Below are 14417 nucleotides of genomic sequence, written 5' to 3'. Positions count from 1 at the left end.
GAGGGGTGGTGCTGGAAGTTTCCCCGTCCGGAACGACTGGAAGGCACAGGGAGGCGGGGACTGGGGAACTATAAAGCGGCGGACGGCCGGCGATCGTGACCCAGAAGCAGTCGTTTGGCGGGATTGGAGGTGGGTGAGGAGGGAGCGCGAAGGAGCGCCCGGGGTCGCGGGATTCGGGGGAGCGCCTGGCGGGGTGGGGGAAGTTTGGTTGCATCGGTGATAGTCGTAGATTAGGAGGGGTAGGTCTTGCGGGTGGGTGTTCGTAGACCTGGGCTGAGAGGCTTCCCTCCCTACATCTTCTCCTCGCTCTCCTCCCGCCCTACACCTTCCCCTCCCCCTCCCTCCCTACACCTTCCCCCTCCTCCCTCCCTACACCTTCCCCACCCCCCTCCTCCCTCCCTACACCTTCCCCACCCCCTCCTCCCTCCCTACACCTTCCCCACCCCCTCCTCCCTCCCTACCCCTTCCACATCCCCTCCTCCCTCCCTACCCCTTCCCCACCCCCTCCTCCCTCCCTACCCCTTCCCCACCCCTCCTCCCTCCCTACACCTTCCCCCTCCTCCCTCCCTACACCTTCCCCCTCCTCCCTCCCTACACCTTCCCCCTCCTCCCTCCCTACACCTTCCCCCTCCTCCCTCCCTACACCTTCCCCCTCCTCCCTCCCTACACCTTCCCCCTCCTCCCTCCCTACACCTTCCCCCTCCTCCCTCCCTACACCTTCCCCCTCCTCCCTCCCTACACCTTCCCCCTCCTCCCTCCCTACACCTTCCCCCTCCTCCCTCCCTACACCTTCCCCCTCCTCCCTCCCTACACCTTCCCCCTCCTCCCTCCCTACACCTTCCCCCTCCTCCCTCCCTACACCTTCCCCTCCTCCCTCCCTACACCACCCCCCTCCTCCCTCCCTACACCTTCCCCACCCCCCTCCTCCCTCCCTACACCTTCCCCACCCCCCTCCTCCCTCCCTACACCTTCCCCACCCCCCTCCTCCCTCCCTACACCTTCCCCACCCCCCTCCTCCCTCCCTACACCTTCCCCACCCCCTCCTCCCTCCCTACACCTTCCCCACCCCCTCCTCCCTCCCTACACCTTCCCCACCCCCCTCCTCCCTCCCTACACCTTCCCCCTCCTCCCTCCCTCCCTACACCTTCCCCTCCCCCTCCCTCCCTACACCTTCCCCTCCCCCTCCCTCCCTACACCTTCCCCCTCCCCCTCCCTCCCTACACCTCCCCCCCCTCCTCCCTCCCTACCCCTTCCCCACCCCCTCCTCCCTCCCTACCCCTTCCCCACCCCTCCTCCCTCCCCACACCTTCCCCTCCCCCTCGCACCCTACACCTTCCCCCCTCCTCCATCCCTACACCTTCCCCCCTCCTCCATCCCTACACCTTCCCCCTTCTCCCTCCCGACACCTTCCCCACCCCCCTCCTCCCTCCCCACCCCCTCCTCCCTCCCCACACCTTCCCCTCCCCCCTCCCCACACCTTCCCCTCCCCCTCGCTCCCTGCACCTTCCCCACCCCCTCCTCCCTCCCTACACCTTCCCCACCCCCTCCTCCCTCCCTACACCTTCCCCACCCCCCTCCTCCCTCCCTACACCTTCCCCCTCCTCCCTCCCTCCCTACACCTTCCCCTCCCCCTCCCTCCCTACACCTTCCCCCTCCCCCTCCCTCCCTACACCTTCCCCCTCCCCCTCCCTCCCTACACCTCCCCCCCTCCTCCCTCCCTACCCCTTCCCCACCTCCTCCTCCCTCCCTACCCCTTCCCCACCCCTCCTCCCTCCCCACACCTTCCCCTCCCCCTCGCACCCTACACCTTCCCCCCTCCTCCATCCCTACACCTTCCCCCCTCCTCCATCCCTACACCTTCCCCCTTCTCCCTCCCTACACCTTCCCCACCCCCCTCCTCCCTCCCCACCCCCTCCTCCCTCCCCACACCTTCCCCTCCCCCTCGCTCCCTGCACCTTCCCCTCCCCCTCCTCCCTCCCTGCACCTTCCCCCTCGCTGCCTCATACACCTTCCCCTTCCCCTCCTCGCCCCGTACACCTCTCCCTGCCCCTCCCCCACATGACACTTTCTCACATCCTTCCCCACCGTAAACCATTCCCTCCCCCCACCCCACACAACACCTTCTCACACCCCTTCCATTCTCTTGTCCCCCTCACCCTACCTGCCTTTCCCTCAATCCCTCCCTCTTTCCCCCTACCTTCCTCGTGCCCCCCCCCAGACTTGAGACTCTCAGCCACTGGTTTCCTGCTCTGTCCACCCTCCATCTCCCGTTTCTGCTTTTGCCTCGCAACCCCGGGAATGCAGAGAGTTTAGGTGGATTCCAGCCACCGCTTCCCCAATACCTGTTCCCACTTCCCTTTGACCCCCTAGGTCTGCAGGCTGCTGGGTCCGGGGATCTTATCCTTGCCCCCACTGCTTTGCTGATAATCTCGTGGTTTCTGCATCTTCAACAAATCCTTTCTCCTTCTCCCGAATCCTGTCATCTACCATTTACTTTGGTGGTGTTAACGGGGCATTTTACTGTGTGCTGTTGTATTACGCTAGTTTTATTTTCATATCTCCCTTCCTGTAAATATCTTTTGTTTTATTGAGATACGGTGCAGAATGGGCCTTTCGAGCCTCACCACCCAGCAACCCCGGATTTAACCCGAGCCTAATCACGGGGCAATTTACAATGACCCATTAATCGGTCAGTCTTTGGTCTGCAGGAGGAAACCGGAGGAAACCCCCGCGGTCACGGGGAGAACGTACAAGCCCCTTACGGGCAGCGGCGGGAATTGAACCCGGGTCGCCGGCCTTGTAAACCGTCGTTAGCACCCACCCTCTTTTTGCCGGTTTCTAAAGGAATTCCAATGCTCTTTCTGGAAAAAAAATGCCTTTTTATTTCGGTTCAGTGTCTGTCTTTGCCAAATTACCCGAGCGTCTTGAGCCCCCTGTGGGACGGCTTTTCTTCCTTCGTGCAGTTTTCGGACGGTGTTTGGTTCCTTCTGCCTTGGGTCGAGCTGGGGTTTGGACAGCCGCAGACCCGTTCTGCCTCTGGTTGTCGGATGACAGCAGGCCCGTGTGGGAGAGTTTTTAAACTGGAACTGGGGACAATCTCGGAAGTCCGGATCCGGTGGGAGGAGTGGTCGTCGCAAACTGGGGTCTCCGTCGTTTGCTGTGGAGGGCTCTCTATCTCCTCTCATACCCCTCGCTCTCCACGGAGCACTGCAGAGCCGTGTTCCTAGGCATTAGGTCTCATCTGCTGGGTCCGCTGGAGCTGGCTGGCGTGCCTCGAACACACCGGGGTACGAGGCCATCGCCTGCTAGGGCGGTGTACCGGGGAGCGGCCGCTGTGGCTCCACAGGTGAGAGCCGAGTGTCTGGCGGGGCCCAAGGTTGGGCGAGCTGCCCCAGAGCGGACACAAGGAGCCCCTATGCCAGAGTGCAGCCCCTCCCTGGGTCCCCCGTACATCCATCTTAGTGAAGGTACGGCTGTGCCATCAGTCGGAATGGAGTACAAAATCACTTGAGGTGAAGAGAGGGAGGAACTTTTCCCTGCAGCGGAGTTGGAGGCCAGTGGGTAGTGGTTTGGAGGGATTCGGGGTGGGGAGATTACTATACCTGGCTTGGAGTGGGCACCGCGGGCCTGTCTCGGTGCTGTCTGGCGATGATCGCTTTCGTTACGGCGCAGACACACACCTGCGGACAGGATGTCGACGTCACAGAAGCACCGCGACTTCGTGGCCGAGCCCATGGGCGAGAAGTCCGTGAAGTGCCTGGCGGGGATTGGCGAGACCCTCGGCCAGAGGTTGGAAGATCAAGGATTTGACAAGGTGAGCAGTCAAACCTCCCCCACCCCCCAATCCCCTACCTCCCTCACTCGTTACCCACCGGATCCTCCTGCAGAACTGAGGGTACTCTGAGTGTTCACTCGGTGGAAGTGGGAGAGCCGTTGCCTGTCTTGTCCTCGGTCAAATCTCCCTAAACTCTAAAGTACACCGAGACTAACAGCAGGACATTAGCGATCGGTAGCTTGTTGGATCTGGTGCTGGCTCAAAGGGTCAAATGGCCTGCTCCTGCACCTATTGTCTATTGTCACCAGTACCGAATGATATGGACAGAGGTGTACGAATCTTTGATGGTTCAGAAGGTTCATTTCATTTTCAAAGTAAGCACGTACGATACAACTCTGAGATTCAACTTCTCCAGATAGCCACGAAATAGAGAAAGACCGTGGAAATCGTTGAAAGAGAAGGCATCACGAGAAAGAAACCTCGCAAACTGCACCCCCCCACTCACACAAGAACTAACAGATCGCCCACCCTGAAAACAGCAGCTTGAACGTCAATCCCTAAACTCCTCCCTCGCAAAAAAATCTTAACATATCGGCCGCAAGGGGGAGAAAAAAACAGGGGCGATAACGTCAAACCCCAAACCCCCCTCCACTGCACACAAAAAAACCTAACATCGCCCGTGTGGAGAAAGTTCAACAACAAGCCCCAAATCTCCACACTCTTCCAAACCCCCCAACCCGCCAATCGGCAACAAGACAGCCAACCTGGGTAAATGCCAGCGGGCTTTTGCCTTTGAAGTTGGGACTGCAACCAGAGGTCGTGGGTTAAGGGTGAAAGGTGAAATGTTTGAGGGGAACCCGAGGGGGAGCTTCGTTCGGAGAGTGGTGAGGTTGTGGGACGAACTGCTGGCGAGTGTGGTATTCAGAAGAATGAGAAGGGACCGTGCAAAGTTATAACTTGTCGGGCAAGCTGGTCAGGAAAGTTGTTTTCGCTGGTAAGTGACAGCAGAACGAATTGGACATGTTCTATTGAGCCTGGGGGTGCAGAACTTTGGCGAGATATACTGCTGCCACAAAACAACAAACTTCACGCCATACGTCAGGGATTAGGAAGATCCCTCCTGTTCGACAATAAGATTGGAGATGAGGAGGAAAGACTCCCCCTCACCCCACCTGCCCCCGAGAGGAGTTGAATCTGTGGAATTCTCAAATTGGGTCGGGTGAGGCTGGAGCTAGAGGTCAAGGGTTAGGGGTGGAAGGTGAAATATTTAAGAGGGTGGTGAGTCTGTGGAGCGAGCCGCTAGTGGAAGTGGTGGAGACGGGTTCGATTTCACCATTTTAGAGGCGTTCGGGGTCAGTGCGTGGATGGGGAGGGTGGGGGGTCCAGCTGCCGTTCGACGGGGCTGGACTGGGTAATGGTTGGGCACACGTTTTGTGTCTGTGCTGTGGTGCCACCATAGCTTAGACCATAAGATAAAGGCGCAGAAGCAGGCCATTCAGCCCATCGAGTCTGCGCCATTCAATCATGGGCTGATCCAATTCTTCCAGTCGTCCCCACTCCTCTGCCTTCTCCCCGTAACCTTTGATGCCCCGGCTAATCAAACTTCAAATTCCAGGGGAGTAGATTTAGGACGGAGGTGAGGAGAATCAGCTTTTCTTGGAGAAGTGAATCTGGAATTCTCTGCCCAGTAGAGGTACCCCCATCAAATATATTTACGACAGAGTAAGATTGCTTTGTACAGCAAGGGAATTGAGGGTTATGGGGAAAAGGCGTGCCCAGGTCAGCCATGATCTTAGCAGCACGCACACAATGCTGACATCCTGTCCGCCTGGTGTGTGTCTCAGCGGGCCGGGCAGTAAAGGGGGAAGCGGCCGATGTTTCGGGCTAAGACCCTTCCTCAGGACTGGGGGGAGAAGAAAGATGAGAGGTCAGGATAAGAAGTTGGGGGTAGGGGTGGAAGAAGTACGAGGTGGTGGGTGAAAGGTGAAACTGGGGGGGGTGAAGTAAAGATGGGAAGTTGAAAGAGATGAAAGGCTGAAGAGGGAATCTGATAGAGGGTGGAAGACTGTGGAAATGGGGGGGGGGGGCACCAGAAGGAGGTGATGGGCAGGTAAGAAGATGAGGTCACAGAGAAATGGGGGGGCATTACTGGAAGTTCAAGAAATCGATGTTCATGCCATCAGGTTGGAGGCTACCCAGTCGGAATATGAGGTGTTGCTCCTGCAAACTGAGTGTGGCCACATCGGGGCAGTAGTGGAGGCCACGGACTGGCGTGACGGGATGGGAAGTAGAATTGAAATAGGTGGCCCACTTTTTCCGGCGGGCGGAGCGTAAGTGCTCGACAAAGCAGTTCCCGATTGATGTCGGGTCTTGCCGATATACCAGAGGCCAACCGTGTACAGTAGATGACCCATCAACATGATCTTACTGAGTCATGGAGCAGGTTTGACTGATCAGGTGGCCAACTCCTGCCCCTTTTGCATGAAAGTCGCAAGGAATCAGCTATTTCTCAGATACTCAAACCACCCCATCCTGCACCAACAATCATTCCACGGCCAGAGTCACTTAGATCATATTTCTTCCCCATTCTGAACCACAACCGAACCTCTTGACCATGTCTGCATGCTTTTATGCCTTGAAATTCGAAGGAGGAGTCTGAGAGTCTGAGCGGGAGTGCCGAGAAAGACATTTTTGAAATTTTCATTTTTTTTTTCTCCAACGGCGTTCTGAGAGGCGGGACTGCGCAGGCGTGTGACGTCGGGCTGTGCAGCGCGGCAGATTTAAAAGGAACAGAGCCTCATAGAGTGGGCAGCATAGTTTGCGGGCGGCGGAGTGAGCCGGGAGCAGAGTGAAGACTTAAGGGCTTCGGCTCAACGGGCTTAGGCGGAAACGGGCGAGGCGAGGAAGGTTTGGCATTCATTTTCTGTTGTTATTTGAGGAGAGGGGCAGTATGAGTGTGAGGGCAGTTTGCTGTTCTCGGTGTCGGATGTGGGAGGCCCTGGAGTCTCCAAGCCTCCCGGACGTCTACATCTGCGCCAAGTGCATCAAGATGCAGCTCCTAAGGGTCCGCGTTACAGAACTGGAGCTGCAGTTCGATGACCTTCCTCTGGTCAGGGAGAGTGAGGAGTTGATGGAGAGGAGTTGCAGGCAGGTGGTCACGCCGGGGCCACGGGAGGCAGACAAGTGGGTCACGGTTAGGAGGGGGAAGGGGAAAAGTCAGGTGATGGGGAGTACCCCGGTGGCTGTGCCCCTTAACAACAGGTACTCCTGTTTGAGTACTGTTGGGGGGGGACAGCTTACCCGGGGGAAGCGACAGTGGCCGTGCCTCCGGCACAGAGTCTGGCCCTGTAGCTCAGAAGGGTAGGGCAAGGAAGAGGAGGTCAGTTGTGATAGGGGACTCGATAATAAGGGGGTCAGATAGGCGATTCTGTGGACGCAGTCCAGAGACCCGGATGATAGTTTGCCTCCCTGGTGCCAGGGTCCGGGATATTTCTGATCTTGTCCAAGATATCCTGAAGTGGGAGGGTGAGGAGCCAGAGGTCGTGGTACATATAGGTACCAATGACATAGGTCGGAAAAGGGATGAGGTCCTGAAAGGAGAATATAGGGAGCTAGGAAGGGAGTTGAGAAAAAGGACCGCAAAGGTAGTAATCTCGGGATTACTGCCTGTGCCACGCGACAGTGAGAGTAGGAATGCGATGAGGTGGAGGATAAATGCGTGGCTGAGGGATTGGAGCAGGGGGCAGGGATTCAAGTTTTTGGAAACTAGAATGGTTGGGGGGTGGGAATCAAATTAAAGAGGCTAGGCGTGAGGAGGTTAGTTCACAACAGAGGGATGGGAACCAGTGCAGAGAGACAGAGGGGTGTAAAGTGAGGGTAGAAGCAAAAAGTACTAAGGAGAAAAGTGAAAGTGGCAGGCCGACAAATCCAGGGCAAGCATTAAAAAGGGCCACTTTTCAACATAATTGTATAAGGGCTAAGAGAGTTGTAAAAGAGCGCCTGAAGGCTTTGTGTGTCAATGCAAGGAGCATTCGTAATAAGGTGGATGAATTGAAAGTGCAGATTGTTATTAATGATTATGATATAGTTGGGATCACAGAGACATAGCTCCAGGGTGACCAGGGATAGGAGCTCAACGTTCAGGGATATTCAATATTCAGGAGGGATAGACATGAAGGAAGGGGAGGTGGGGTGGCGTTGCTGGTTAAAGAAGAGATTAACGCAATAGAAAGGAAGGACATAAGCCGGGAAGATGTGGAATCGATATGGGTAGAGCTGCGTAACACTAAGGGGCAGAAGACGCTGGTGGGAGTTGTGTACAGGCCACCTAACAGTAGTAGTGAGGTCGGAGATGGTATTAAACAGGAAATTAGAAATGTGTGCAATAAAGGAACAGCAGTTATAATGGGTGACTTCAATCTACATGTAGATTGGGTGAACCAAATTGGTAAAGGTGCTGAGGAAGAGGATTTCTTGGAATGTATGCGGGATGGTTTTTTGAACCAACATGTCGAGGAACCAACTGGAGAGCAGGCTATTCTGGACTGGGTTTTGAGCAATGAGGAAGGGTTAATTAGCGATCTTGTTGTGAGAGGCCCCTTGGGTAAGAGTGACCATAATATGGTGGAATTCTTCATTAAGATGGAGAGTGACATAGTTAATTCAGAAACGAAGGTTCTGAACTTAAAGAGGTGTAACTTTGAAGGTATGAGACATGAATTAGCTAAGATAGACTGGCAAATGACACTTAAAGGATTGACGGTGGATATGCAATGGCAAGCATTTAAAGATCGCATGGATGAACTACAACAATTGTTCATCCCAGTTTGGCAAAAGAATAAATCAAGGAAGGTAGTGCACCCGTGGCTGACAAGAGAAATTAGGGATAGGATCAATTCCAAAGAAGAAGCATACAAATTAGCCAGAGAAAGTGGCTCACCTGAGGACTGGGAGAAATTCAGAGTTCAGCAGAGGAGGACAAAGGGCTTAATTAGGAAGGGGAAAAAAGATTATGAGAGAAAACTGGCAGGGAACATAAAAACGGACTGTAAAAGCTTTTATAGATATGTATAAAGGAAAAGACTGGTAAAGACAAATGTAGGTCCCCTGCAGACAGAAACAGGTGAATTGATTATGGGGAGCAAGGACATGGCAGACCAATTGAATAATTACTTTGGTTCTGTCTTTACTAAGGAGGACATAAATAATCTTCCAGAAATAGTAGGGGACAGAGGGTCCAGTGAGATGGAGGAACTGAGCGAAATACATGTTAGTAGGGAAGTGGTGTTGGGTAAATTGAAGGGATTGAAGGCAGATAAATCCCCAGGGCCAGATGGTCTGCATCCTAGAGTGCTTAAGGAAGTAGCCCAAGAAATAGTGGATGCATTAGTGATAATTTTTCAAAACTCGTTAGATTCTGGACTAGTTCCTGAGGATTGGAGGGTGGCTAATGTAACCCCACTTTTTAAAAAAGGAGGGAGAGAGAAACCGGGGAATTATAGACCAGTTAGCCTAACGTCAGTGGTGGGGAAACTGCTGGACTCAGTTATCAAGGATGTGATAACAGCACATTTGGAAAGTGGTGAAATCATAGGACAAAGTCAGCATGGATTTGTGAAAGGAAAATCATGTCTGATGAATCTCATAGAATTTTTTGAGGATGTAACTAGTAGAGTGGATAGGGGAGAACCAGTGGATGTGGTATATTTGGATTTTCAAAGGCTTTTGACAAGGTCCCACACAGGAGATTAGTGTGCAAACTTAAAGCACACGGTATTGGGGGTAAGGTATTGGTGTGGGTGGAGAATTGGTTAGCAGACAGGAAGCAAAGAGTGGGAATAAACGGGACCTTTTCAGAATGGCAGGTGGTGACTAGTGGGGTACCACAAGGCTCAGTGCTGGGACCCCAGTTGTTTACAATATATATTAATGACTTGGATGAGGGAATTAAATGCAGCATCTCCAAGTTTGCGGATGACACGAAGCTGGGTGGCAGTGTTAGCTGTGAGGAGGATGCTAAGAGGATGCAGGGTGACTTGGATAGGTTGGGTGAGTGGGCAAATTCATGGCAGATGCAATTTAATGTGGATAAATGTGAAGTTATCCACTTTGGTGGCAAAAATAGGAAAATAGATTATTATCTGAATGGTGGCCGATTAGGAAAAGGGGAGGTGCAATGAGACCTGGGTGTCATTATACACCAGTCATTGAAAGTGGGCATGCAGGTACAGCAGGCGGTGAAAAAGGCGAATGGTATGCTGGTATTTGTAGCGAGAGGATTCGAGTACAGGAGCAGGGACGTACTACTGCAGTTGTACAAGGCCTTGGTGAGACCACACCTGGAGTATTGTGTGCAGTTTTGGTCCCCTAATCTGAGGAAAGACATCCTTGCCATAGAGGGAGTACAAAGAAGGTTCACCAGATTGATTCCTGGGATGGCAGGACTTTCATATGAAGAAAGACTGGATGAACTGGGCTTGTACTTGTTGGAATTTAGAAGATTGAGGGGGCATCGGATTGAAACGTATAAAATCCTAAAGGGATTGGACAGGCTAGATGCAGGAAGATTGTTCCCGATGTTGGGGAAGTCCAGAACGAGGGGCCACAGTTTGAGGATAAAGGGGAAGCCTTTTAGGACTGAGATTAGGAAAAACTTCTTCACACAGAGAGTGGTGAATCTGTGGAATTCTCTGCCACAGGAAACTGTTGAGGCCGGTTCATTGGCTATATTTAAGAGGGAGTTAGATGTGGCCCTTGTGGCTAAAGGGATCAGGGGGTATGGAGGGAAGGCAGGTACAGGGTTCTGAGTTGGATGATCAGCCATGATCATACTGAATGGCGGTGCAGGCTTGAAGGGCTGAATGGCCTACTCCTGCACCTATTTTCTATGTTGCTATGAAATGCTGTCACCTGATTGGCTGATTAGAAATCTTGCACTAATGTTATGGGGGTTGGGGGAGAAGGCATGTGGGGTTTGTAGGATTATTGTCTCTTTTACGGTTTGCTTTGCCAACAAGCCTAAGCCAGCTGAATTGCGCTGTTCCAAACTGGCTGAAGGGCTCGGTATAGTTGAGATCTCTGCTTTGTACGCCGGCTTGTTTGCGGGAGCTGTGTGCTGACCTCTCTCTCTCTCCCTCCCTCCCTCACCCCCAGGCGTACGTGGTGCTGGGCCAATTCCTGGTCCTGAAGAAGGACGAGGAACTGTTCAAGGAGTGGCTGAAGGACACCTGCCAGGCCAACTCCAAGCAAAGCAACGACTGCCACACCTGTCTGCGGGAGTGGTGCGACGCCTTCCTGTAATCTTTCCCCCTGACCCCCCCCCCCGCAGCAGCAGCGTTCCCTCCCCGCAAAACCCCCTCCCTTTCAGAGTGAAATCGGCCCACCCAGCTTTCTCTGGAGCTCCTTTGGTTCCATCTTTGTGCTCCCTTAACTACTGAAACCACTAAGAGGGCCGGGCTGGGAACCGGAGAGCATTGGAAGGGTTGCCCTCTTTCTGCGCCGCTAACTCATCACACTCTCCTGAGCCAAGACGTTGGATATTCTTAGCGTGAGGTTTTTTTGAAAACCTTCCCCTTCCCTTCCCTCCACTGTACACCCCTGTACTCCTGAAAATGACTAATCTGTCCTGTGACGGGTTCAATCGTGCCACAAACCAGTTCGTTCTCTCTCTCTCTCTCTCTCTGGATCCATGCCAGAGGCCACAGTTCTGAGCTGGGACTCACTATTTCCTGCCCACTATCCTCCTTCCCGTTCCCATAACTTTGTGCTGAGTGTTGAGACTCGACTTCACTGTAGAAATTGTTACTAAATTTTATATGAATAAATAATTCTGTGTTCGGTTGCCGAGTATTTCCTCTGGAATTTTCTCATTACTCCTATCAGCCAGCCGGTGGTGTAGGGGCATCAGCACCGGACTTCGAGGCGAGTCGGCCCGGGTTCGAATCCGGCCGGCTCCTTGCATGCTTTCTCATTCGTGAGTGTCGAGCTAGCAGCTTGGCCTCGTAAAATGCCGCCTGATGCGTGGAAAGGGACAACAAACCTATCTGGGGCAATGTTTCAGGAGCAGCTTCAAAGAGTCAAAGTGCAGGCACGTTTATGAAAGTACATTTATTATACAGTCCACAGACAGCCACCAAACAACGAAACGCCATGGAAAAATCCTCTTCTTCCGTGGCCCCCCCCCCACCCCAAATATGAAAACAGCATTAACAACGAGCGAAAAACGATACAGGGTATAAAACGCAAAATCGAACAATTCAGTTCAGCTCAGTGTCCGTTATCTGCAGGCCGCCCCGATTCACAGTCGCCCAAGACAGCAACGACAAAAAAAAAGTGTGACCTGAAACCAGGAACAGGTCATAACATGAACTATAAATCCACAAACCGCATCAATCAAATTTGCCCCAAAACACTTCTGTCATCAGATTTCTGAACTGACAATCTGAATACTACCACAATATTTTTGGTCTGTTTTTTCTACACACATATATAAAACATTGTGGTTTATGGTGACAGTCTTTATTTGGAATAACTCTTAAAGAGTACATACTAGATAGGACACCTTTTGCTTACTCGGGACAGGAGACTGCTGCCAATAGGAGAAACTCTGCGGATGCTGGAAACCCAAGGCCTCGCGCGCACACAGGATGTTCGAGGAGCTCAGCAGGTCAGGCAGCATCTATGGAGAAGAGTGATCAAAAGAGTCTCATTGAAGGGTCTCAGCCCGAAACTTCGCCTGTTTGATTTTTCCATAGTCGCTGCCTGGCCTGCTGAGGAGACTCCACTTGGAGTCTGCGGATTTTGTTCAGTAACATTTAGCGTACACCAGATAGATTCCTCTGTCGATAACTATTAGGAACAGTTTTATAGTACTGTAGTAGTATTGGTAGTGTTCTGAATTTTATTTAAATACATAATTTGTTACTCAGTTTAATGGTAGTTTGTCTTCTTTATACCTTTTTACTACTTCCACGAAACGTCGGCTAACTGGGCCAAAGTATCCCGGTCCTGACGTGTCCTAATCAACTGGAATCCGCTGCGTTTCTTCTTGTAATTAATAGTGTTTTTTTATGTATTGCCCCGTGCTGCTTTTGCGTATCAACAAATTTCACAGCATGTGTCAGTAATACTAAACCCAATTCAGTCCCATAGATGGGATGGCATGCTGTAATTTAAATTAACTCTCACCTGGAGTTCTCGGTCACCCCCGGCCCCCCCAAATCCGTTTTGTTGTCAAAATATCCATGTACAGTACAACTCTGATATTCATCTTCTCCAGATGGCCATGGAATACAGAAAGACCATGGGAGTTGATGAAAGAAAATACATCAATTCTTTCCCCCTCCCCCACTGCCCCATGGCACAGAAAAAAAAAACTCTCAAACCCCAAAACCACCTCACTCCTCCCCTGCACAAAAACCTAACAGATTCTGCGCCCTCCCCATGGAAAAGGGCAGCTGGAATATCAAAAACCCGAACAGAGAGGAGTGGATCAAATTTCAAAGTAAATTTATTACCAAAGGTACCTACTGTATACTTTACCATATACTATCCTGACATTCATTGACTTGCAGGTATTTGCAAATAAATGCACTGAACAGACAGGAATTGACAAATAACCAATGTGCACGAAAAAAGACAAAAAAAATTTCTACTGAGTAAAAGAGTTGTAAAGAGTGGTCGTATTGTGGACGTCTGCAGATTTCTGTGGCGTCTATGTTGTTGCCTGTCTCCTGGTTACATCCGCCAGGAGAGAGGCGTAGGAGCCAGTGCGCTCCACTAGGGGGCGGTGTGGCACGGCACCCGGGCTGGAGTCGGTGCTGCCCCCTAGTGTTTGCTCAGCAGAAAACAAGATGTATTGTGGTTCAAACAACAGGAATTCTGCAGATGCTGGAAATTCAAGCAACACACATCAAAGTTGCTGGTGAACGCAGCAGGCCAGGCAGCACCTGTAGGAAGATGTACAGTCGACGTTTCAGGCCGAGACCCTTCGCCGACTGTACCTCTTCCTAGAGATGCTGCCTGGCCCGCTGCGTTCACCAGCAACTTTGATGTGTGTTGCTTGAATTTCCAGCATCTGCAGAATTCCTGTTGTTTGTGGTTCACTACCGATTTAGAAACCATAGAAAAACTACAGCACAGAAACAGGCCTTTTGGCCCTTCTTGGCTGTTCCGAACTATTCTCAGCCTAGTGCCATTGACCATATCCCTCCATACACCTCCCATCCATGTATCTGTCCAATTTATACTTCAATGTTAAAAAAGAACCCGCATTTACCACCTCGTCTGGCAGCTCATTCCACACTCCCACCACTCTCTGTGTGAAGAAGCCCCCCCCAATGTTCCCTTTAAATTTTTCCCCCTTCACCCCAACCCATGTCCTCTGTTTTTTTTCTCCCCTTGCCTCAGTGGAAATAGCCTGTTTGCATTCACTCTATCTATACCCATCATAATTTTATATACCTCTATCAAATCTCCCCTCGTTCTTCTACGCTCCAGGGAATAAAGTCCTAACCTATTCAACCTTTCTCTGTAACTGAGTTTCTCAAGTCCCGGCAACATCCTTGTAAACCTTCTCTGCACTCCTTCAACCTTATTTATATCCTTCCTGTAATTTGGTGACCAAAATTTAGCATAATACTCC

The 14417-nt window shown here is 52.1% G+C and overlaps 1 protein-coding gene across 1 annotated transcript; it reads left to right on the top strand.

Annotated features, from left to right (window-relative positions):
- Window positions 1-61: 61 nt before the first annotated feature.
- On the top strand, window positions 62-11615 carry LOC134339579 (barrier-to-autointegration factor B). Its single transcript, XM_063036205.1, has 3 exons — window positions 62-129; window positions 3673-3814; window positions 10928-11615. Exons 2-3 carry the CDS (start codon window positions 3692-3694, stop codon window positions 11072-11074), a joined length of 270 nt encoding a protein of 89 aa, XP_062892275.1. The 5' UTR covers window positions 62-129; window positions 3673-3691; the 3' UTR covers window positions 11075-11615.
- The last annotated feature ends 2802 nt before the right edge of the window (window positions 11616-14417 follow it).

Source organism: Mobula hypostoma, chromosome 30, assembly GCF_963921235.1.
Source record: "Mobula hypostoma chromosome 30, sMobHyp1.1, whole genome shotgun sequence".
Lineage (NCBI taxonomy): Eukaryota > Metazoa > Chordata > Chondrichthyes > Myliobatiformes > Myliobatidae > Mobula > Mobula hypostoma.
Note: the sequence above shows the minus strand (reverse complement) of the source record. Positions and strands in the feature narration are given on the sequence as shown.